This window comes from Notechis scutatus, chromosome 4, assembly GCF_049901735.1.
Source record: "Notechis scutatus isolate UNSWTSFEM ecotype Mainland chromosome 4, rNotScu1.2, whole genome shotgun sequence".
Taxonomy (NCBI): Eukaryota; Metazoa; Chordata; class Lepidosauria; order Squamata; family Elapidae; genus Notechis; species Notechis scutatus.
In genome coordinates this window covers 125,254,381-125,278,325 of record NC_142012.1, presented here as the reverse complement: position 1 = coordinate 125,278,325, position 23,945 = coordinate 125,254,381, and the positions used below count along the sequence as shown (strand labels likewise).

The window sequence follows — 23,945 nt, the reverse complement described above, 5'->3', positions numbered from 1 at the left end:
TAAGTTCCCTTGTATAAATTCAAAACTGTATGATCTTCCCCAGAAATTCTATAGATCAGTGATTTTCCATCTGTGGTCCGCAGTTCCCTGGAGCTATGAAGTTGTATCAGGGGCTCCACAAAGCCGTGAAGAAATGTTATGATTTAAGTCTTGAGTTAAGTCTTGAGGTTCTGTGGCCACAAAAGGTATTTAAAGAGGGTCCGTGGTGAAGGAAAAGTTGAGAACCACTGCTATGGATCTGGGGTCCCCAACCTCTGGGCAGTAGCCCAGTACCACGCCATGGCCTATTCAGAATTGGGCCACTTGAATGGCTGGAGCACACGCCTGGATGCACATGCATGCAAGGCTCAACTTGCATAAATGACGGGCTGGCGGGCACTCACACATGTACATGCCAGCGCACCGGCCCACTGCTCACGTGGCCCAGTTCCCCTCTCCCTCCCCACAGCTGGGCCACCAAGATGCAAAGTTTTGGTATCACTGCTATAGATGACACATAGGATTGTTTTCTTTCCTTCTATATTTAACTAAAATTCAACAGTAAATCATCTGATTTATCCACTGCATTTTAAAATCCTGTTAGAAAATGTTTTGTAAATTTTTGTATAATTGTTTATTTCATAAATAACTCTAATTCAGCTAACACACTTAGTACTCCTTTCTCTCCCCATTTTCCTTATAACCACCACCCTGTGAGGTGATTTGGGCTGAGAATAACTGGCCTAAAGTCACCCAGCTGGCTTTTATGCTTAAGGTGAAACTAGAAGTCAAATTTACATGGTTTCTAGCCTTGTGCCTTAACTACCAGATAAAACTAATGGTTCTCTTTCACTTCAAAGAATTCTGCATAATAGAGTACAAATGTTCCAATAAAAGACTTCTTTTATATTTTCTATATGTCTTGTAATAATCTGTGTTGCCTAACTTAGTTAATTATCAGGAGATGCCAGGAATATGTACCATTTAAACTTGCCAGCGGTTCAAAGACTAGATTTTATTTTATTTTTTTCAAGGTACAAATACAGTAGATAGAAATAGAGGATTCGGAAAAATCTATGATAAACATAAAAGGTGCACTTGACAAGTTACATAAAAAGGGCAAACACTAGTATTAATTTTCACTATATAATCAGTTTCTTATATCTTAAAGGCTTCCAATGTAACATAAATTCCAACATAACTTATAAATTATTTAAATACATATATTTATGAAACATTTATTATCTTCAATTTACAGTGTGATCACATGAAATATCCTAGACTGGATCTACTTATTGAAACAAGAAAAATATATTAGCAGAGAGATTATTCATTTCTTTAAAAGAAAGCTTCAAAATTCAACAATGATGGATGACACCCACATCTCTCATTAAATTGTGTTGTTGCATATATACCTAAGGCAAAAAGTAACAGCATATGCTTAATGCAAAGCTTACAGAAACCAGTATTAAGATTTCTTGTGTCATCATCCAGCTTTGATTTAATCATCCTATCTCAACAGGATATCACACACTGTATTAGCACTTGCCTATATGGTACTTGGCATCACCCAAGTCTGCTTCTCTGAAAGTTGCAAAGTTTCTTTGCAAAACGAAGAACAATAAAAGACAATTGGAAGAATTGTATGCAGATCTTAATATTTGAACAGGACAGGCATTCACTGTTTATAAAAATATCAGGTCCTCACTGTTACTATTGTATGAGCTAAAAGTAGTAAATGAAACTCATCAGAAACTGTTGGATGTATGGCAGTCTTAATCACCAAGGACAAGCCTCTTTACAATGTCCCATTAAAACTAATTTGCAATAAAAAGAAATAAATGTCTTTGTTAGCCACTGTTCTCTATTTATATCATTCTACTATATTTAGAACAGTACAAAAAAGGCTTTAAATGCCCAGTAGAACTATAACATGTCCTATTATTCATCCAGACCCAAAGCCAATTATTTTCACATGCAGATTGAATCCTTTTGCTACTTGATTTATTCTGGCACAGCTAAAATTCTCAAATTGAGAGTGTTAACATGTAGTCCCTATTTCCTACTTAACATCCCTCTGATGGGATGGGATGGCAACTCTAAGAGTTCTAAGTAACATACTCTCCACTTGGCTAAGAGGGCTAACAATTCAACACAGCGGATCCAGAGACTAGTTAGTTACTAGTCTTCCAACTAAATAAAATAGCAACTTATATGACACTAGCATTATTTGCATGGTCATCAAACTCCTTTAAGTGCAGATTGGAATAGCTTCAAAACAAAATGTTGGAGTGTTTATGGCTTAATGATCTATTATAGGAGGGTTTATATATTGCTATCTGACTTTATGGTAAATATTTACCAACTGTTGAAATGCAAGAACCACCTCAATCTATACATAGAGATTCTCATACTCCCTCTCCCTCTCTCTCTTTCTCTCTCTCTCCCTCTCTCCACAGAGTGTATAAAGTTATTATCTTTTGTCTTCATCGAGTGTTTAAAAAAGATACTTGAGTTTCCTTCTGAGGCAGCAGTTGAAGTAATTTTAAGGGAACTGTTAATATTTCACTGTAAAAAGAAGTCAGTTGTGGCTGTTTAGTCATCATTAGTAATACTTCACTTGTTATTACTGCTACTTGTTTATCATTACTTAGGCTCAAATTTATTTGACCTTTCTTAACTAAAATGAACTTTCTGGATGATTAAGAATGTGATTTAGTAATTCCAGTTAGTCAAAATATTGTTAGAACTTATGAAATGCCTATACACTGCTTTACTGATATATATATTATTATACAAAGAAGATAATAAGAACCTCCTTCAACCTGAAGCTCCAAAGGAAACCTAAAACACCCAAAACAATGAGCCCAGGGCCATTCCTGTTGCTGCCCCAGCCAACATGCCCAATGCCAGGTCTCCATCAGTATCTCGGTAACGTTCTCGAATGATGACATGGTTTGCAGGAAGCGGGCCATAGGGACCTGAAAAAAACAAAAGGAGACATCAATGAACTAAACTTGAAATAAACTTCTTTTTTTCTGTTTATTTTTGTATTGTTCTAGCACAAGGAATGTTAGATCTCCATAAAATTGGACATCTAACACATTCTTGGGTAAACCTTATCATGAAGTAATAAAAGAAGTTTTGTAATGAATATTGACTAGAAAATCTTAAATTTAATAGCAAAGAGCATTAGAGAACATATCTAACGTTCTCTAACTTATTCACATATGCACAAAAAAGGGATAGATGAAGAAGCATGAGTAAAAGAGTTGATTAAGACTGCATGTGTATTCAGATACTGCTCTCCTTTAACTCAAAATCCTCCAAAATACTTAGGAAGAGCAGGATGTCTTATTTGAATCTGTCATATGGAGTCAATTCTGTAACTACAAAACTAAGACTTAATCCTAAAATTACTAAGCTATTTTGCTGTGAGTGGATATAAAAAGGATATACTCAGTAATGCAATCTTCTAAACATCTACTTATAAATGAGTACCTCTAAGTTCAGTAATATTTACTTCCACATAAGTATGTATAGAACTGCTTCCAAAATAACTTACTTACGAGATATAAAATAAGATAAATAAAATACTTTCTTTCAGGTGCAAGGAACCAAAATGACACCATAAACTGAACAGGGTTGCTTCCTTATTGTTGCTAGCCTATTTACAAGAATCTTGCCAAACTAACTGCATTCTCTTGGGAACAGTAAAGTCTTCAGGAATTTTAGAGAGGGTCTGGCCTCAGCTGCTTTCTCCCCTGGAGCGATTCCAAGCTTGCTAATCTTTTTACTCCACACTTCTCCCTACTCCAGTCGGAGATTCCACCACACTTTCTCCCCATTTCTTAATAAATGGCAAAAGCAGCAACCTTTAGGGTACATAGGATTCCTTGCCTGGTGTTGTATCACCAAGATCACATGGCTCAAATTTCAATAGTCAATTACTCATTGAAAAACCAATAACCCTAAGATAAGAGTATTAAACATCTTAAAGACCTAATCAACTATTTTGCTTAAAACAAGCAAGAGAGTGGGGATTACAGCTTTGGATTGCAAAAGGATTGCTTGCTCCTAATGTAGCATAAAAACTGCTTGTACATAATTTGTACATTAAAATGACTCTAAACTTTGAATCAGCTCAAGAGAAAAATAAAAAGAGCAAGTACCTTGGTTTGGGTATTGGTAAGGTATAGCATATGTCTGTCCATTAGAAGTGTAGATGATCTGAGATCCTGGATATGCACCATTGTATTGTGGATAACCATAAACCTAAGGGAATTATAATCATGTTAGAAGCATCTGTGAAAACAATGGTGATAGTGAATAGGACCAATTACAAAACACTTATTTACCAGAAAGTCAAACAGTTTAGGCCAAGGGTGTCAAACTGGCAGCCCCTGGACTAGATGTGTCACACGCAGGCCACAACCAGCTCCGCAAAGGCAAAAAAGTCTTGATACGTTATGATACATCATGTGACATGATCGAGTTTTACGCCCGTGGTTTAGGCTGTTCCCCAGCACCACTTTTACCTTCTCAGGATGCTCTCTCTGTCATTAACTATTTATGTCTCTTTTTTTTTTCAGGATTGGCTAGCACACACAAAGATTACCATTCAATTCAATTTAATTTAATTCAGAATGCTTTTAGGATCTAATGGGAACCAGATTAATCCTCAGAAACTAAAGGTAAACTTAAGATAAATACTTTGCACACCTTACTTTGCATTTATTTGCTTTCAGTCAAAATAATCAAACAGACAGGCAAGGGAAGACTGAGTTATATCCACTGGTGCTCACAAGTGTCCAGGTGAGGTCTCAGAACTAGGAAACTACAGGCTATGCTTTCATTAGGAGTGGGGGCATAATACATTTGCATGAAAAAAAAATAAAAGTACTTCCTAACAGTCCTGCTTCAAGACGGCAATCCTGTCAGTAAGTTTAATGCATGTTGATATAAAACATGTCAATTACTGCTATTTTACACATTTACACATAATTTACACATTTGATTTGATGTACCTCAGGTGATGGTGTCGCATAAGCTGTATATGGAGGGGGTGCTGAAGAAATCACATTGTCATCATACATCACCTCAGAAGCAACATAAGCCTGGACACATCAACATAAAAATATAGCAAAAGTCGGTCATGTTATTAAATGACAACCGCAACTAAACAGTTCAAACCTAAGAAAGGCAAAGACACTAACATGTTTTGCACAAAGGTTGTGTTTGTTGAAAGAGACAAAGATAGTTTTTTTTTTTTTTTGAAAGCAATGTTTCTAACTAATAGCTGGATAATTTAATATCTATTGTGCATAATATTCAAGTTAAGTCACTCGGTTTTGCTTTCTATTTAATATCAGAAAGATGACAAATTAAAACAGTGCATACAAAATTCCAGAGGAATACAATAGGACTATGATGGTGGCACAGGTGCCACGCAGAGCCATTTGTGCCAACACGCCAGCCGCAGGCAAACTTACCTCACTTACCTCACCCATTTCATCACTTCCAGTATGCAGGCCTATTTGGCCTGCAGAGGCTTTTTTCAAGCCTCTGGGAGGCCAAAAAGGGCCTCAAATCAGCCAAAAATCAGCTGTGAGGCGCAGTGCAGGAAAAGAGTGGAGGGGCAGGGGGAATTTCACACGCATGCACAGGGGGCATGGGGGCATGCATTGCCTTTTGGGTGCTGGCATGTGAGCGTGTGCGCACCAGCACACGCACAATTTTTGCCACAGGAGCCCAAAAAGGTTAGCCACCACTGCAATAGGAGATTGCGGTGTAATTTAGTAACACAGGTCAGGCTGGCTAGTAGTTGTGGAAGTAAAATTAATCCTATGATCACACAACAGACTTCTTACAAAAAAGGGGGAAAAAAACTTGAAAATTCTAGGTGTCTATAATTACTCAATTCTTTCAACAGTTGAGAAATACCACAATGAATGGCACTGCATAGGAAACTATTTTCAAGAGCCCATTCTGCCATTCAGATAAGTACCATAAGAATGAGAATAAGAATCCCAATTAGGAGTCCCACCAGATTTTGAAATTTTGTTTTTTATTCAAAAGCAACTTGATTTGTGTTGGCTTTGTGCAGGTAGTGATTGAATCCTGATTGTTTTTAAAGTATTGCATAACCCACTGTTTACATAAAAAAGGCTCTTGCTATGTTGCTCTCCCCCGGGGCTAATTCTTTCACTCTTTTCACTTCTGCAAACAAATTGTGGCTTTTTATAAAACAAGTTGTTATTTTACAAACCTCTCACTCAATGGACTCTGAAGTCTGTTTGTATAATCCTGGTGCTCCTTTCAAGTATATTGGATTACAGGTCCCACCACCTCATCCAGCAAAGTAACAGGATTTGTAATCCAACAATTTGAATACACCAGCCACCAAAGCTGCTTGAATTGGTAGAACAGATCTATTCATGAGCTTAACTCTGCCTCCGCTGTCTTGAATATTCCCCAAGGTTTACTTTAGAGCATGAAAAGGGAAGGGGAATGGAAGGGAGAGAATAGGAGGGAAGGGAAGGGAAAATACTTCTTTAAAAAATCCCCTATAGTTTAACTTTGGGAAAGTAAATAATTGGCCATATATGGAATGCTCGCTTTTTCCTTTAACCCTGAAAGTTTGTCTTATTAACATATACAAGGGACTTGGTTTGTAGATTTTGCTCTTATTTGCATTTAAATAATCCCTTTTAATCACAATCTGTAACGAACTTGACAAAAAGTGGTAAACAGCATCATTATGTTCTACTGGTTCCCCCCCTTCAGATTGGGTTACTCAATAAAATACAATAATGAACAATGTCAAATGTGGGATTGATCCTAGCAATTTGCCAATAGTCTGGTTTTCTTCAAAGACACAGTACACATTGTCAACTAGCGTTGCTCAGATTTTGTCCAGTGTGTAGCTTTTGAAAGACTTATACTTAGCCATACAACTAAATAACCTAAGTAACTAACCTGCTCTGCAAGTTCTTTGTCAACAACACCAAATGGAAAAGTGAGTTAATTGAGCAAGTTATTGTTCATCAACAAACAGCAAAGTGACCCAATACCTTTGGTTCCAAAAGTAACTCTTGATGAGGTTGTGTTCTTCCTAAAGGAGGGGTCTCCAACCTTGGCAACTTTAAGACTTGTGGACTTCAACTCCCAGAGTTCCTCAGCCAGCTTTGCTTAGAGTCTTAAAGTCTTAAACCTACCAAGGTGGGAGACCCCTGCTTTAAATAACAGTAGAAGCCACAGCCATGGGAGCTTCTACCAAGTATGAGTTGCTGTGCCATTTAATGTCCTACTATGCCAGGATGCCCTGGTATCAGTAGATCAAGTCTTACTCATCACTTGACTGGATTACCAAAAGACTATATTAGGTGGCTTGCCACTGGAAGTGACCCAGACTCTACAAGTAATACAAAACGCAGTAACCCAATTACTACTGAAAGAATTCTCAATGCAGTTCCAGGGTATCTCTAGCAAAGTCCTACCAGAAAAAAATCTGCCTATCTGTTCAGACATCTAGACAAGGCTTGTTAAAGGTTTCTTTATAGGGTTCAATTGGAATGAGAACCAAGTGATAGATTTTCTCAGTACTGCTTCCAACACCCTCTGAAATACTCTTCCCTGGAAATGCAGAAGATCTTAACCCTGCTTGCATTTTGCAAACAAATAAAATATTATTTTGTTCAAGGAAGTTTTGTTCCTTCTTGGCCATTTGTTATGTTTAACTTTTGTTTTTATCTTTGAACTGTATGTTTATCTTGTAGTTGCCCAACCAAAGCCTATTAGAATTGAGGCATGATATACATATTGGGAAAAATAATAAATGTATTTATTTATAAATTATTATATTTGTATCAATTATTAAAATATTAGTTACATTAAAGTTTATAAGCAGCCTAAGATTATATTACTGAAATGGAATTAGATTCAAAACAAATAAATAATTAGGTCTCTCACCACAGATTACAGCAAGAACAACAACTAATACTCACTTCATTTGTTCTGGCATCCTGAAGAGCAATTTTCCAAGCCCTACAAGAAACATGAGCTAAGTCAAACACAAAAAGGAAATAAATCACTAGCAAAGATCAAATAATGTATGCAATTACCAGTTACAACTAAATCATGGTCTAATAATAAAAATTCAAATATTATATTATAAATATTTTAATTATTTATATATTATAACAATGTATTACTATGGAATAATATTCTAAGTGAAATTGTATATGTTTGGCATTCATTATAAAGACATATGACATCAGTAAAGACTGAAGCCACAATTTGGGCTGGGAAGTGGCTTAACCATCTGAATCTGGAATATCAAACCATAGTGGAAGGGGTCATATATGTTAACTGCCCATATCTAAAACATTGTGACTCGGTTTCAATGCAATAAAACCTCATGTTCTAAAGATTGAATGGTAGATTTAACAGTTCTGTGAAGTTTCCTTTTTTTTGGTCATCAGATGATAGATCTTATAGAAAATTGTTAATATGTAATTTTATGTGGGTGGGGATATATTAAATATTCCTGCACTTGTTACAAGAATTATCAGGAATTACTTCATTAAATATTATTTTTAATATTTCTTTTCTTTTTTTTTCCTTTCTTTTTTGCACTTTCTATTTTATATTTTTTACTTTATTTTCTTGTTCTGATTTTGGTTTTTCTTTTAATATTCCTTTGAATATTGTTAAACTCTTTAATAAAAAGGATTTTTTAAAAAGAATAGTTAACAGTTAATAGTTATCAGTCACAGGAATCCATTTCAGCCACATAAAATACATTATTACTTATAAACCACTACCCACTACTCTAAGGACAATATATAAAAAGTAAAACAGATATACATCCTGTCTAAAATATAAGTTTAAGATTAATTTCTCTTCTTGGTAGGAGTATCAAACCCCACATCTAAGTTCTTGATCATCATAGCAACGCTGCTGAAATGAAAATGCATTATGGTACTATCCTCTAGGATAGCAATGGATAACATTCAGCACATTCTGACAGACTATGTAGCCCAAAGGCTTAGAGGCAATAAAATTATACCTTGGCTATTGCTCTATAATTATAAGAAAACTGGTCCAAATTATTTGTTGCTTTCCCAAGTCATCTCAATGTCATTGAGCTCTCCCTACAATTGTTGGAGTGGGCCAATGTAATGTTTTAATAGCTAGCAGTGCAGTAAAGAACCAGTTTTTCTCTAGAGTAATGAATGTGGCTCATTGAAGATTAACCTACTATTTCGAACAGTCAAAATTCCAATATCTGCTTAAATTCTTCACACGCAAAGCATGTTCTATGGCACCCAATGAGTATGGGTAGATAATGGACAGCAGAGTGTCTTGTGATTTCTTTTTTTTAAGTATTTTTATTTATTATTTTTATTTTATTCTTTGCAACATTTCGGTATTGGCATACATTCATTTTACATACATTTTATATACCATGTGTATTTATTATCATACTATAATATTTCATATTCTTTATTTATCCTTATATCTACTATTTAACCAATTATACCATGCATTCCAAATCAAATAATATTCAGTTTCTCCTCTATCTTTTATTTCCATTGTCAGCCTATCCATCTCGGCACACTCTAATACTTTCCTTATCACACTTCCCTCAGACGGTATAATACACTTTTTCCAATTTTGCACATAAACAATTCTAGCTGCCATTATTAAATGTAGCGTTAAATATTGTACTTTTGTCATATTTTCCTGTTATTATACCTAGTAAGAATATCTCCGGTTTTAACTCTATTTGTTGTTTAGTTATTTCCTCAATCCACCTTCTTATCCTCATCCAATATTTTTTTGCTACTGGGCACACGTCCACCACATATGATAGTATGTTCCTTGATTCTGTTTACATTTCCAACATTCCAGTGATCTATTTGGAAACATTTTTGCTAGTCTTGCTGGAGATAGGTGCCATCTGTAAAACATTTTATATAAGTTTTCTCTGTATGCTGGTGACATTGTCAATTTATAATTTTTTCCCCACAATTTCCCCATTTTTCTAATTCTATAGTGTAGCCAAAGTTTCAGACTATCATGAAAAACATCTTCCATTTATGTAATGTTAAATATTAGGAAAACAAAACTAATGTCACTCAGTATGATTAAGTAATTCTGAGCATGGAACAGCCCATTATTTGGTAGTCTCAAGAATGAAACATGGGGAAGAAGGAATTATCTTGAAAGGAATGAGAGAAAACAGAGTGAAAGTAGAAAGATTGTTTTTCTATTATCTCATTCATGTGTGCGTTGGAGGTGTTTATATGTCAGAGAGAGAGAGAGAGACCGTAGGAGACATACAATAAATATTATAGGTTGTGTCGTTGGTCTCAGCAAAATATAACGCCTGAAGTGCCAGAGAACTAGCAGCAGTCCACTGAAAATAGGTCCTTATCTCAAAAGCCCTTACCAACTTCAGGTTCCCCTTAAGATATCTTTCATCCATTGGGACCCAAGAGCTAAGAGCAGTCCTAAAAAAACAGAGAACTAAGCCATAATTAAGCTGACAACTGCTGCTTGCTTTGTTAAAGATGTCACTCATACTGATGCCTCAGAGCAACCTTAGTTCACCTGTCATTGCCACTGTCACTCTGCTACTTAGGTACCACAAGACATTAGGGCTGAGATCAAGGTTTCTATGGATGAACTCAGTATTTTGACTGTCACCTTTAATATATTAAATGTGCTGGCTAGAAAGGGAGAGGAGGAGAAGGATTGTTTATCAGCCTGTCTTTTCACCTCAAAAAGAGTTAATCCTTTCCTAATGACTCCATCACTCTGATGACCAACAGTTTCTATAATATTTGCAGCATATAATTTGATATTCACCTTGTGGATTTAGAGGATCACAACATAATCTAATTCACAGTAGTTGTTTTTAACATATCAAGAGCAAAAATTATGCTGGTGACATTCTAATGCAGGGGTCCCCAACCACCGGGCCGCGGACCGGTACCGGTCCGTGGATCACTTTGCACCGGGCCGCAAAGAAAATAAAAATAAAAAATAAAATAAAAATGGCGGCTTTCTTCGCTTTCGGTGAATGCTGCTGGGATCAGGGATCAAGGACACAAATGAAAGAAGAGGAGGGAGGAAGCAACCAAAGCCTGTTCTGCTCTCCGGCTCAGTGGCTTCGGTTTCCTCCCACCTCGTTCCTCTCTCAGTCGCTCTCTCGCTCCTCCACCAGCCCAGGAAGAAACTGGTTCAAAGAAGCCGGCAGGGTGGCTTTTCCTGTCGGCGCAGCTCCCCAAGCGCCCGTTCACCCCCACCCCGCCGCCAATCAATCCAGGTTCAATCCAGTGCTCCGTTCTGCCTGCCTGCCTGCCTTCGTTTCTGGTTGTTTCGAGCAGCTTCGGCTGAGAATAATAACTATTCGCCTCTTTTTCTCAGCCGAAGCTGCTCCGAAACAACCAGAAACGAAGGCAGGCCGGCAGGCAGGCAGAACGGAGCACTGGGTTGAACTGCGGCGGCGGGCAGGCGCTTGGAGGAGCTGCGCTGACAGGAAAAGCCACCCTGCCGGCTTCTTTGAAGCAGTTTCTTCCTGGGCTAGTGGAGGAGCGAGAGAGCGACTGAGAGAGGAACGAGGCAGACACCTGAGGGATGAGGCTGAGGGAGGCAGGGCCGAGAGGCGGGGCTTCTCAGCCGTCCTGCAGGGACTTGTCCTGAGCCGCGGAGACAGCCATGGGCCGCCGCCGCCCAGCGCTCAGTTTTGAAGGCGCTCCTCAGCCCGGCGCAGTTCCTGAATCTGCAGCTGAAACCCTCCGTTTTAAATGTCCAAATAGAAAAGAATATCTGTCACTCAGGGTTGCAATGAGGAGGCATTGGCGCTCCTGAACTTGGTGGTTTGCTGGCAGACGTTTTATTACCCGACTAGGTAACAACATCAGATGTTACCTAGTCAGGTAATGAAACGTCTGCAAGCAAACCACCAAACTCGACTCTCCCCCCCGGTCCTTGGAAAAGTGTTTCTGCGTGAAACTGGTCCCTGGTACAAAAAAGGTTGGGGACCACTGTTCTAATGGACAGAGGGAAACTTAACTTTGTTTTAGCAGTTATGTGCTAATATATGCTAATCTTGAAAAAAGAAAGCAAATACACTCAATTGAATACTCAGGATAATCTAGCAGGATTCATTTCCCTGAATTTCAAGTCATCAGATAACATAACAGGTCATGGAAAGTAAGGTTAACATCTATTGTATATCTTCATGAAGAACACTAAAGCATTTTAAAAGTTATGTACAAGTATACTTAGTTGCTGATAAGAAGATACACAGACAGATATAGGAAAGATAAAAAAATAAAGAACGTTATAAAAAAGAGAAAACCAAAGAGACCAACATTTTGCAACTGGTAAAATTGTTGTTTTTTTACCTAATTCATATATGTATACAGATTACATCAAAAGCTATTATGCAAATATAAGCTACTTCCGTTATGAAAGCTACTAAGCTCCTATATTTGAATCAAAGCAGAAGAGGCAAGTCATTCAAAACTCACAAGCAATCATCAGTACTTTCTGCACAGAGATTGAGCACCTTCCCATCACGGCTAATTATCTGCAGCAAACAGTCTTTAGCTTTGCCCTCCGGAGGCTGAAAACCTGTCCAAAAATAGAAATGCTTTTACACCTTGTAATGAAAAGTTAATAGTTCAAAATAAAAAACAGACTCTCCAAAATCCAGACAGATGTTATTAAAATGCAAGGGGGAAAAGGTAGTTCCATTACCCCTTTAACAATTGGTAAAAGAAAAAAAGTTTATACACATACACACACACACACACATGAAACAAACAAAATGTTAAAAAGTTATATTTATGTAGTTACCTACAAAGCAGATCTAAATTATATTAAAGTAATCAAAGTATCTTTACAATCCCCAAGGCATGTCACAACTTTTGAGCAACCTAATCTTTGGAAATTGAAAGTTAAAAATTGATACACCCTATAATATATATATACACATACACACACACACACACACACTTCATCACTGGAAGTTTTTAAAAAGAGACTAAAAAGCCACTTTTCTCAAATTGTATAGGATCTCCTACTTGAGCAAGGGGTTGGACTAGAACAGTGATCACCAACCAGTGGGCCGGGGACCACTGGTGGTCCGTGAGAAAATTTTGGTGGTCCGTAGAGAAATGTCACCCCCAAAGCAATTAATCCAGGCTATGCAGGAACACAAGGCTGGGCTGCCCACGTGGCCTGTGGGAACACAAGGCTTGCATTGCGAACAACACGAGGTAGTGAGGGGAGTGGGGAAAGGGCAGAGGGGGGAAACTTGCCCCATTCGCCCCACGCGCCTCACCTGGCCACTGGCGAAAATAGCAGAAAATAAGTGTGTTCTATCTCCTGTGGAGCACTGTTTCTTATATTCCTTAATTTTTTATTCTCTAAGTAAACATACCATGCAATTTTTTCAACTCAATTTTAAGCAGAGGGCAGCAAAGAAGAGTTGGGCAGTAATCATCCATATCATACAATACGAAACTGTTGCCAAATGGGGCAAAAAAACTGCTTTAATTGTTCATTACATATATTCCTTTAGTTATGAAATATATAAACTGAAACTTCCAACATCCTCTCTTCTCTTATGAAATAAAAAACAACTAATCAAAGACAGGTATACAAATTCTATCTTTAGAAAAATAAAGTGACTCATTTTATCACTGCCAGAAAACCAATTATTAGAACACTAAAATCCTATCTAAGCCTACATAAAGAATAATTCCTACTGAATCAATAAAGCCTATTATTTTGTGTGCTCACATACACACATGCAAAAACAACCATTACTGACTGCCATTTAAAATTATTTCTCTGCATTCAACATTTTAATTAGTTTTAGACCTACACCATTAATACCATTATTACAGGTACATTAAGTTCTCTTAGATATATAGGACGGAGGAAGCAGACATAGTCATGTGAAGGGGAATGAAAAGTCATTTAAAAAGCACATACTCACCTCGGCATTCATTTCCCCCTCTGACATTGATACAGTCAATTTTCATGTGAACTCTATCTTCTAGATCATGCTTATGTTGGTTGTCATAAAATAATAAATGGCCATCAGACCACAAATCAAACCAATTTTTCTTCCAGCGTCGTAAAATAGTACCTAAAGAAATACATATAGAATAATCATGGAAGATGAAGACAAGTGAGCAATATGCAAACCTGACTTGTAACTTATTCGTGTTGTGTATGTATAGGTTTTGTATAATTTATCCTTTTAAACCACCAGCCATTAAATAAATAAAAAACTTGGTTCTCAAATCAGAAGAATTGCGTATGTCTACTTTAACAAAGAGAAGGACTAGGAGTGACATGACAGCAGTCTTCCAAGACTTAAGGGGCTATCACAAAAAAGGGGGTCAACATATTTTGCAAAGCTGTCCCCCCCCTCCCCCCGGGCAAGACTAACATAGAACTAAGGAGAAATTTTATAACAATTGGAACAATTCATCCATGGAATGGCTTGCCTCCAGAAGTTCTGGTTGCTCCACCACTGGAGATTTTGAAGAAGAAACTGGGCAACCATCATCTTGAAGGCATCATGTGGCTTATCCACACTTTTTTTCCCTTTGCTAAACCAGGTGTGGGTGTGGCCAGCACATAACTCATCCAGCCCGTGGACTGGGAGTTTGACAGTCCTAGTATAGGGTCTTCTGTCTAAGCAGGGAGCAGGTCTAGAAGACCTCCCAAGGTCCCTTCCAACTTTATTATTCAATTATTCAATTATTTGTTACACTGAAGTAATTAAAATCACTGATTGGTTTGAACATTCTTCAATGCTTTAAGAAAAAATTCAAACATTTTCCCTTTGAAAAAAGTTCAATTAATTACCTCAGGATATAGGAATGATCACTAGCCATTAATCTTGTAATCTTTAAAAGAAGATTAAAAATGCTCATGGAAAATGAGGCTATCCCTGGCTACTGAACAATAGCCCTACACCTCAAATTATCTTCAGGGTCACAGGAAAGGCTGGGGATTCCTCTGAATATCAGCTATTGTGAAACAAGAATCAAGTGAGCTTCCCATAATCATCCAGATATGTAGGAACCAAATACTGTAAGATCTGAGTCTGCTAAGTTACTCTTCTTTTTTTTAAGATACAGCTTGGAAGCCAGGAAATATTTCCTGACTCTTCCTAAGAACTAGCTGACTCATTCTGACAAACCATTTATCAAGGCCAGCAATTAAGTTTTCTCCTCTAACCAGTGAAGGAGATAAACATGTCTACAATCACTGTGTGGCCAAAATGATCTTAGCACAATACTTTCATTTTAATAATGGCAATTATTAAAGTATGATAATGCAAACATGAAGCCTTTTTCACATGTTTTTCTGACAGATGGAAGAACCAAATTATTGATCAAGTAAGAACTAAAATAAACTAAGAAGTTCATTATTAGCTGACCTGAAATTTTCTTAGCCTATGCAACCACCAAGACCGTTAACAAGCAGCACTTTTTGAATCCAAGCAGCACTATTTTGGGAAGAAATATCTAATCCATATTCTCCCACTATGTATGTAGTCCACAACTCCAGAATTCCCAACCATTTCCCAAGTGGAAATCATAGGAGTTGTATCTTAAAAGGTTATATCATGGCAATTGGACCAAAGTTTATTAAAACTGAAGCATTTTGATACTCATCCAAGTAACTTGTTCAGTCAAAATGAAAAGTGTAAGTTAGGCAGGGAGTCATTGGGATGTACGAACTCTTGCCATACCAACTGCAGGGGTTCTCCCCAAAATGTATTGCAAATGTAAATGAAGACTCAATCATCCAGGCCAAAAGCCTGGATGATTGAATCTTCATTTACATATGAGTTATAGCTCTGCATATCTGGGGATCTCTCTTCTGGGAACAGCTGCTTTCCCTTTCTCCCCACTACAAGAGTTCTTCATCAATGTACATTGTCCTGTGGGAAGAAAAACAGCTTACTGATGGAAGGGGAGCTCCAGATTGCTAGAGTGGGGGTGGGGAGGGACAGAGCTCTTGCATAGAGAATGCTGTTTGCAGACTTTTTAAAACAGGCAATATGAAGTGACCCAATCGTTATTTCTTAATATCAAGCTATTTGGCCCCAAAGCAAAGAGTGGGTAATGGAATCCATTACTTACTTTGTCGGAGCAACCATCCACTTTTCACCAACGCCATCACCAATCTCTAGAGCAAAAAGAATATGATAGACTTCTGAGATATAGCAAAATATAGCAGTAATGAGACAATGCATCAATATAACAATTCTCAAAGGGAATCTCAACTCTGGAAGTTATTAACATATCTAAAGGATGCCAAATTCATGAAAGTTGATATAAAATGCATTCCTCTCTCTTGTTGGTGATTAAAAGAATAAATAACTGATATTATTGTGGCCATTTAATACTTATTTTTATCCCACCATTATTTTTTTAATAAATAACTCAAAGAGGCACAGCAACAACCCTGTGAGGTGGGTTGCGCTGAGAGAAAGTGACTGGACTAAAGTCCACCATACAGCTTTCATGACTAACACAGGATTAGAACTCAGTGTCTTCTGGTTTCTAGCCTGGTACCTTAAGCCGTAGGTCAAAATGGCTCTTGTCCATAATTGTAATTGTAAATAAATGAACTGTCCATAACTTCTAAGGATCCTTATAATCCCTTAAATATTTTCAAGACATTTTTATTACTTCACTTAAGAAACTAAAATATCATACTATATGAAGGACTTTTCTGTTTCTGAGAAATAAGCAGATAAAAATTATAACATTCTAGGCTCAGGAAAATCATAAGATTTAACAACAATGCTGAATGTATGTACACCTGCCTTTCCTTCCATTATTTCTTGTTAATTATTTAAACAGAACAGCTAGAGAACCTGCACCATAACTGATTTGCCAAGAACCACCTGGACATGGCAGATCAAACTAGCCTAGATGTTACTTAATGTTATAATTCCAAGACAATGGAAAAATTATAAATTAAAATTGTGATAGGAATATATTAATCAATTACCTATATATGCAATATATGTACTTTAGAGATTTAACCTAGGTTCAAATTTCTGAAATCAATTTAAAAACTGAAATCAATTTGGAAACTAATAAATATCCCACATTTTGCAGTCCCAGGTGAGAAAAAACAAGGTCTTCAAACCATGGACTACTCTAAGACCCACTGCTGCTATCTCCATGATTGTGTGTGTGTATGCATGTGTGCATGCACATATGAATGAATATGTGTGCCTTCAAGTTGGTTTTTAACTCCTGGCAATTGCTTGGGTTAGTGCAAGGGTGTCAAACTCACATCGTCACATTGGCATCACATAACATATGGGGACTTTTTCCCCCTTCGTTAAACCAGGCGTGGGTGTGACACATCCAGCCCATCAACCGGGAGTTTGACAGCCCTGGGTTAGTGCCTACAGTTTTCTTGGCAACGTTTTTCAAAAGTGGTTTGTCATTGCCTGCTTCCTAGGTTTGAGTGGGAGTCATTGGCCCACTTTGTGTCTAAGCGTAACTATAGCCTAGTCTCCTACTTTCTATTTGAGGTCTTAACCACTACACCAAACTGGTGGTAAACAACCACCAATACTGGGTAATAAATAAAAGTTATATTAGGCTTAATGCTATGGTTAATGCTGAGGTGGGAGTTTTATTTTTCCCCTTTTCAGCCATCCTCGATTTTCCATTCAGCCTAGGGATAGATTTGTTAAAAACAATGTTGCCCCTCCTTTAAGGGCAAATTCAAATGATAAGCAGCAAAAGCCAAAGAAATAAATAGATGAAAGGTAAACCACACCTGTATTTGCTAATACAAAATTACATCAGCAGTCTGAAAAATTGTCATCAGTAAATGTACAAGAAACTTCCAATGAAACTTTTCTCAAGAAAAGTTAGAAGAGGGTGTTTTTTTTGTCCAGAATCTCACAGTTGCTTTGGAAGCTCTTCCCAATAATTTCCACAAATTTATTGTGTTGGGAAACAGAAGTAGAATTAAAAAGCTCTATGTGCATTTTAAATACCCCTTTCAAAGAAGCTGCACATCTCTTATATATTCTGTGTAAAAGGTTTGCTCTACATTGAATCATGTTCCATATTACTGGTATAAGCTCTTTAAAACAAGATTTAGAACAGTAAAATTCTTGGAATTTCTTTCAACTAGAGCCACCAATATATTGACAACTCCATTAAACTTTTAATTCATAAAAATTGACAGACATTACCTGTTTGATCTTACTGGATTAAAATTTATATCTAGGTAAATTGAATATATAATATATCCTAACAATGAATATTTCTAAATTCCTGTATGGATCCACGAAAGTTGAGAAAATACATTTGTATCCATTTGAAATGGAAACTGCATTATTCAAAATAAATCATTTTACTAGAAACAAATGCTAACTTTCTTGAATGCTAAATGATTAATTTTGTAATTTTGTGTAAGGCTTGCTTCCAGATGTTTCAGGATCACAAATTATAACCAGCCATTATCAAGCAATCAAAATATAGTTACTAATAAAAGACAGCATATATACGGCATACATATATAAAGTGATCCTAATATGTTGACTAGTGATAATGGGAATTGTAATCAATGTATCTGGGGGGAAAAGATCACATATATTTTTGTAGATATCTAATAATTTCCCAATCTTTGTTTCATTTCATCAGATTTATAAAAAAGGAATTTTACATCTCATTGTGCTGGACTTTTTCTTAAGGGCAAAGCACAAAAGAAGTAACTGCAACCTTTAAAAACAAGCAACTCCCGACTCTCTTCTTTTGTCTAACAGCAGGATTTTTAAACCTTGGATATGACCATAACATCAAGCAAAAACTTGATGTTACTGTCAAAAACAAGTAAGCACTTTTTTCTATGACAGCCCTATGTTTGTTTATATTGCCTAGTTCTTAAGAAATAGATCGGCGCATCATTACAGTCTTGAATTACCTTCTGCTGCAATTCAGAAACCCTTAAGAGTTTGAAAGTCTATACTGGTAAAAGATGGTTTTAAAACCTGCAGTCCCTCCCCCGCTCCTAAAAAGGCTATACTGAAAGGCCATTAAACTATCTTCTCTTTCCTGATGTAAAACTTCACAGCCTTCTTTTCTCTGACATTAAGATGGGCAAAAAAATATAAGAGATTCAGACTCCATGAACTCGTTACAGCTCGAAGGATTACAAAACGCGATTGGCGTGACCTCGTTGGATTTGTCTCTGCCTCCTCTAGACGAGTTGTAGCCGGTGTGGCAGCCAGCCGCCCTCCCATCCCACCACGGTAGTACGGCTTTCGGTCTGTCTGTCCTCCCTGTCCTCTACTTAAGGACCCACACAAAGCGCACCACCGCCCGTCGCCCGGCTGTCTGGGAAAACACGACCTCCAGCGCAGCTAAACTTCGAGACCTAAAAAGTTACCCCTGGAGCTACTCTTCTCCCTTTTCTGGAAACGATAGAAGTAATTATCCACTTCAACGAGAAGGAGGTGCAAAAGGCACTTATCTGACCTGTTGCACTTCGCAAAGAACGCACAACTCCTGGAATTCCGGCTTTCGTTCTTCCTTGTTGCCGAGAAATGGAAACGCTTCCCTGGCACCACCTCTCAACGCCCAGGCCTCTCTCGTCAGATGGATCCTGTGATCGTTTGCGTCACTTAATACAACTGCACATGCTCATAACCGTAGGTGGGAATTGTAGTTTCCCAAAGCAAAAGAAGGAAGGTGACACACACATACCGTTATTTAATTGTGCAATATAGTATTATGTCGCAAAAACGAAGGATACGCTGATATGAGAAGATATCTGTGGAACTATCTACACAGTTTCTCAAACTTAGCAACTTTAAAATAATGTGGACTTACAACTCTCAGAATTCCCAGTCAGCATTGGTGGGGGAATTCTGGGAGCAGAAGTCCATACATCTTAAAATGATCAAATTTGAAAATACTGTCCTACAACCGTTCCCTGCCAAACCTTTTCTCCTATCTCAACTCAAGTGGAACAAACTATGCCAAGAAGAGATAACAATTATCTGCTAAGGGATAATGCCAGGAAGCCGCATATAACTCTTGAATCATGGGCTAACTCCCCAAAATGAAGGATGCTCAAAGTAAGGCAGAAAGAATAAATATATTGTTTTTAGGGAGATATTAACATGATTCTGCTTGATAATGAAATGTGTGCCAGATTAAAGGGTCATCCATCGGTCATTCACCCATATTTGTCAAGCAGGAAACATCTTGCTTACAACAAAAACCACAGAGGTACAAGAAGTCAGGATTTTAGCAAGGTGGGTTAGCAAAGATTTCGTGAAATCCAGCTACTTTCGCCCAGCAACAGGGGAGGAGGGTTGCTGAAATTCAAAGTAACCAATGGATGATTGACAAGTTGTTTTTATGTGGTTTGTAGCCTTTGGGGTGTATAAAAGTAACTGTAAAACCCATAGGAAGGGTTCAGATGTGCTCTGACTAAAACGCTCTGAACCTTTGCGCAAATAAAAACTTATTTTTGGATTCCAAGGTCTGAGTCTTATCATTTCTTGCAACAAACATGAATTCAGATCTGTAGTGCTCTCTTTTGTTAATGTAATGAGTGGTAGAAATGTTTGTTAGGGAAAAAGAGTCATGAAGCATAAATTGTAAATTAATCTCTTAACAAAATTAAAGGAAGATGTAAACTTTCACATAAACAGCTTCTTGTTATAGCAATGAGTGTTGGAGTAAATACTTCTACAGCACTGTTACAATCAAGGGCAGTGTATTTAAAATTAGTAGAATCATATAAGAGAAAATGAGTGCTGAGCATAATATGCAGTGATTTAACAGCTTGCTGTTTGGACATGCTTGGAAATATTGGGGTCCTAAGATGTATAAGAGTACAACAGATCAGTGAGTGTACAAAATATGAAATTGGGCAATAATTACAATATTAGTGTATCATACAAAAATCACTCAAATAACAATCTACATGAAAATAATATCTGCAGAAACAGCCCCCAAGGAGAACATGATTCCAGTTGCTCCAAAATTGTATTAACATCAATAGGTGGAGGAAAAGAATGCTATTTTTTTAATTATCATGACAGACTATTTTTTTGCCAATGATAGCTCCAGAAAAAGTTCTTCTGAAAATCTGAAGTAATATACATATCCATCTGCTGATGTAATCAATCCTGTCTTCAATCAATAAGTATATCTTGAAGAGATTTTATGGTACACTATTTATTTATGCTGTCCATCTTGCTTAGAGGCAACTTTAGGTGGCTTACAACCAATAAACACTAATCTGAACTATTAAAACAAACATTAACATTAAAACCATTTTAGTTACTGCTGTTTAAGAAGGCTACTATCATCCAGCAAACATAAATACTGGCTATTAAATATACCTAACTGCAGTCATCAATGTCTATAATTGCTATAACTATTTATACAGTATATACAGCTATCAACAAGCCACACAGGCAGATCAAATTAGAAGCAAATCTACTTGCATCTCATGTAGGAAATTGATAATGACATGAGTGAATGCATTGACATCAATGCTTTGTTGGCCAGAGCATTATATTCTGTAGTACCTGGAGGTAATGTTATTTCTCTCTGGAAAACCCAGGGACCAAGGGATGTCTTTCCATGCAGACAATTATCTTTGGAGATAATATTTATCTGATGCACTGAGGGCTTATAAAGCTGTTTTCTTAGGCAAAGCAGCATAGGTATTCAGTGCAGGAACTTAGCAGAGTGCCTTTGGAAGGCTGAATGTTAACACTGTCTCAGAACAAGGTTGCCTGTGGTTGATGAAAATGTGAGTGCCATCACATTTATTCCCTCTTCTGGTTGCAAACACTTATCATATTGATTGACAAAGATAACAGATAATCAAGAGTTGGAAGGTGTTGTAATGACGAGGCAGTCGAGTTGTTTGATCATGAACAACTGAATCATAATGATGATCTTTATTGGAGTATAGTCTTGCATTTATATACATTTTTAGTTATCCTCCATCATTGGTTAACTTTGGTTACTGCTTAATTTTCATTACTGTTTAGTACAGTAATCCATACAATTAATTATCTCTAGTTAAAATCTAACATATGTTTACTTCCCCTCTCTAATCCTCCTTTATCCATAGATTAGTGACTTTGTTTGCCTGAGTTGTATTTGCTTGGAAACATTCTTTATCTGAGGTTTGCCATCAGAGACTGGAACATTCCTGCAATTACAACTCTACAGGAAGGGATCTTGTAGGTCATCTAGTCCAACCCCCCGCCCAAGACCTACACCATTTCTGACAAATGGCAGTCCAATCTCTTCTTGAAAGTCTGAAGTGATGGCGCTCCCACAACTTCCGAGAGTAAGCTGTTCCTTTGGTTGATTGTTCTCACTGTCAGAAAGTTTCTCCTTATTTCCAGGTAAAATCTCTCCTTGTTCAGTTTCCATCCATTATTCCTTGTCTGGCCTATAGGTGCTTTAGAAAAAGGCTTGACTCCTTCCTCTCTGTGGCAGCCCCTCAAATATTGGAAGACTGCTATCATGTCTCCCCTGGTGCTTCTTTTTACTAGACTAGCCAAGCCCAGTTCCTGTAACCGTTCTTCATATGTTTTAGTCTCCAGTCCCCTAATCATCCTGGTTGCTCTTCTCTGTACTTTTCTAGAGTCTCAACATCTTAAATTTGAAGGACAGTACTAAGTCAGGCTGTTTTATTACATCAGGGATCACAGCTGATTCCTATAAAAGGAGCAGCATATGTGAATAATTGTGGCACTTGAAAGCTTGGCTAAAAGGAGCTGTGTCCTGTCAACTTCAATTTAGCTTTCTAGCATTAGGTCCATCTCTGCATATCCCCACTATCCAGACCCTAATGGAGGTTACAAAGAAAATGATATAGGTTGACATATATCTTGGTTACATGCCCGTGGATGACTGTGGCCCATGATAATAAAAGCATTATATCCTTGCACACAAAGCAGCCTTGAGGAATTTGTGGGCTTTGTTTGCAGCCTTGGGAGGGGAAGGTACACTAGTAAGCAAAACCCAGAGTTTCATGCCCTGTGGTACCATAGCCCAAAAGGGCTGCAGACCAATTATGTATTGGTGGCCCAATACTCTTTTGAGTATGGCCAACTCACAACCAACCCACAAACTCAAGGCCTGGGGGCCAGATCTGGCCCATGGGGTACTTAAATCTGGCCTGCAGGGCTGCCCTGGAAATAGTGAAGGACTGGCCTGCGGTGCTTCTGCCCGCGAAAGCGGGCTCCCGAGCTCCATTTTCGGCTGCCACAGCCTCCTGCAACCCTCTGCCAGTGAAAACAGAGCTTGGGAGCCTGTTTTTGCTGGCAGAGCGCTCGGGCCACCACAGGCGCTCCCAACAGGAGTGAAGTCAAGCTGGCCACACCCACCCTGGCCCCCCAAAGTCAAGCACAACCCTGATGCGGCCCTCAATGAAATAGAGTTTGATCCCCATATTCTAATGGTTTGAAACTGCAGGAATTTCACATTTGTGGCTTTCATGACAACTGCAGAGCCTCATTTGAGGCACCTGATTTTTTTTTAAAAAAGCTGCAATAAATGCTGCAATCCTTCAGTTTTGATATATGGGAGGGGTTGTTACTTAAATGTCTATTCTTGTTAAGTTTAAGGACTTTAGAATCATCCTTGCACATGTTTTTAACGTGCACATTTTACTTTTAGCTAGCTCTTCTTATTGATGAATAATCAAAGTGCTATGGAGGTGGAACATTTCATTTTGTTTTGTTTTGCTGGAAGTAAAATACTGTTACACCCTTCTCCATCAAACAGGACACACATTTTTATGCAGCCTTTATTGAGATTCTTGCCTCATGCATATTTTATTTTTAAATGTATTAGGGAAATTTAATGTTTTTCTACATTGCAACAGAATATTGCCATGGGTTC

At 37.6% G+C, this 23,945-nt stretch overlaps 1 protein-coding gene across 1 annotated transcript; it reads right to left on the bottom strand.

Annotated features, from left to right (window-relative positions):
• Positions 1-979: 979 nt before the first annotated feature.
• Positions 980-19,673, bottom strand: PLEKHB2 (pleckstrin homology domain containing B2). Its single transcript, XM_026680660.2, has 8 exons — positions 19,539-19,673; positions 16,167-16,212; positions 14,000-14,152; positions 12,525-12,627; positions 7,986-8,025; positions 5,007-5,096; positions 4,152-4,254; positions 980-2,960 (listed from the first exon to the last, which is right to left on the bottom strand). Exons 2-8 carry the CDS (start codon positions 16,201-16,203, stop codon positions 2,824-2,826), a joined length of 663 nt encoding a protein of 220 aa, XP_026536445.1. The 5' UTR covers positions 16,204-16,212; positions 19,539-19,673; the 3' UTR covers positions 980-2,823.
• Positions 19,674-23,945: the final 4,272 nt, after the last annotated feature.

Bases quoted from the DNA above. Each gene is read 5' to 3' on its own strand.
- PLEKHB2 (XM_026680660.2), bottom strand. From the start codon at position 16,203: ATGGCGTTGGTGAAAAGTGGATGGTTGCTCCGACAAA. The intron at 5,097-7,985 runs GTGAGTATTAGT...TGATGTGTCCAG, and splicing joins AGGATGCCAGAACAAATGAA to GCTTATGTTGCTTCTGAGGT. The intron at 4,255-5,006 runs GTACATCAAATC...TAATTCCCTTAG, and splicing joins ATGCGACACCATCACCTGAG to GTTTATGGTTATCCACAATA.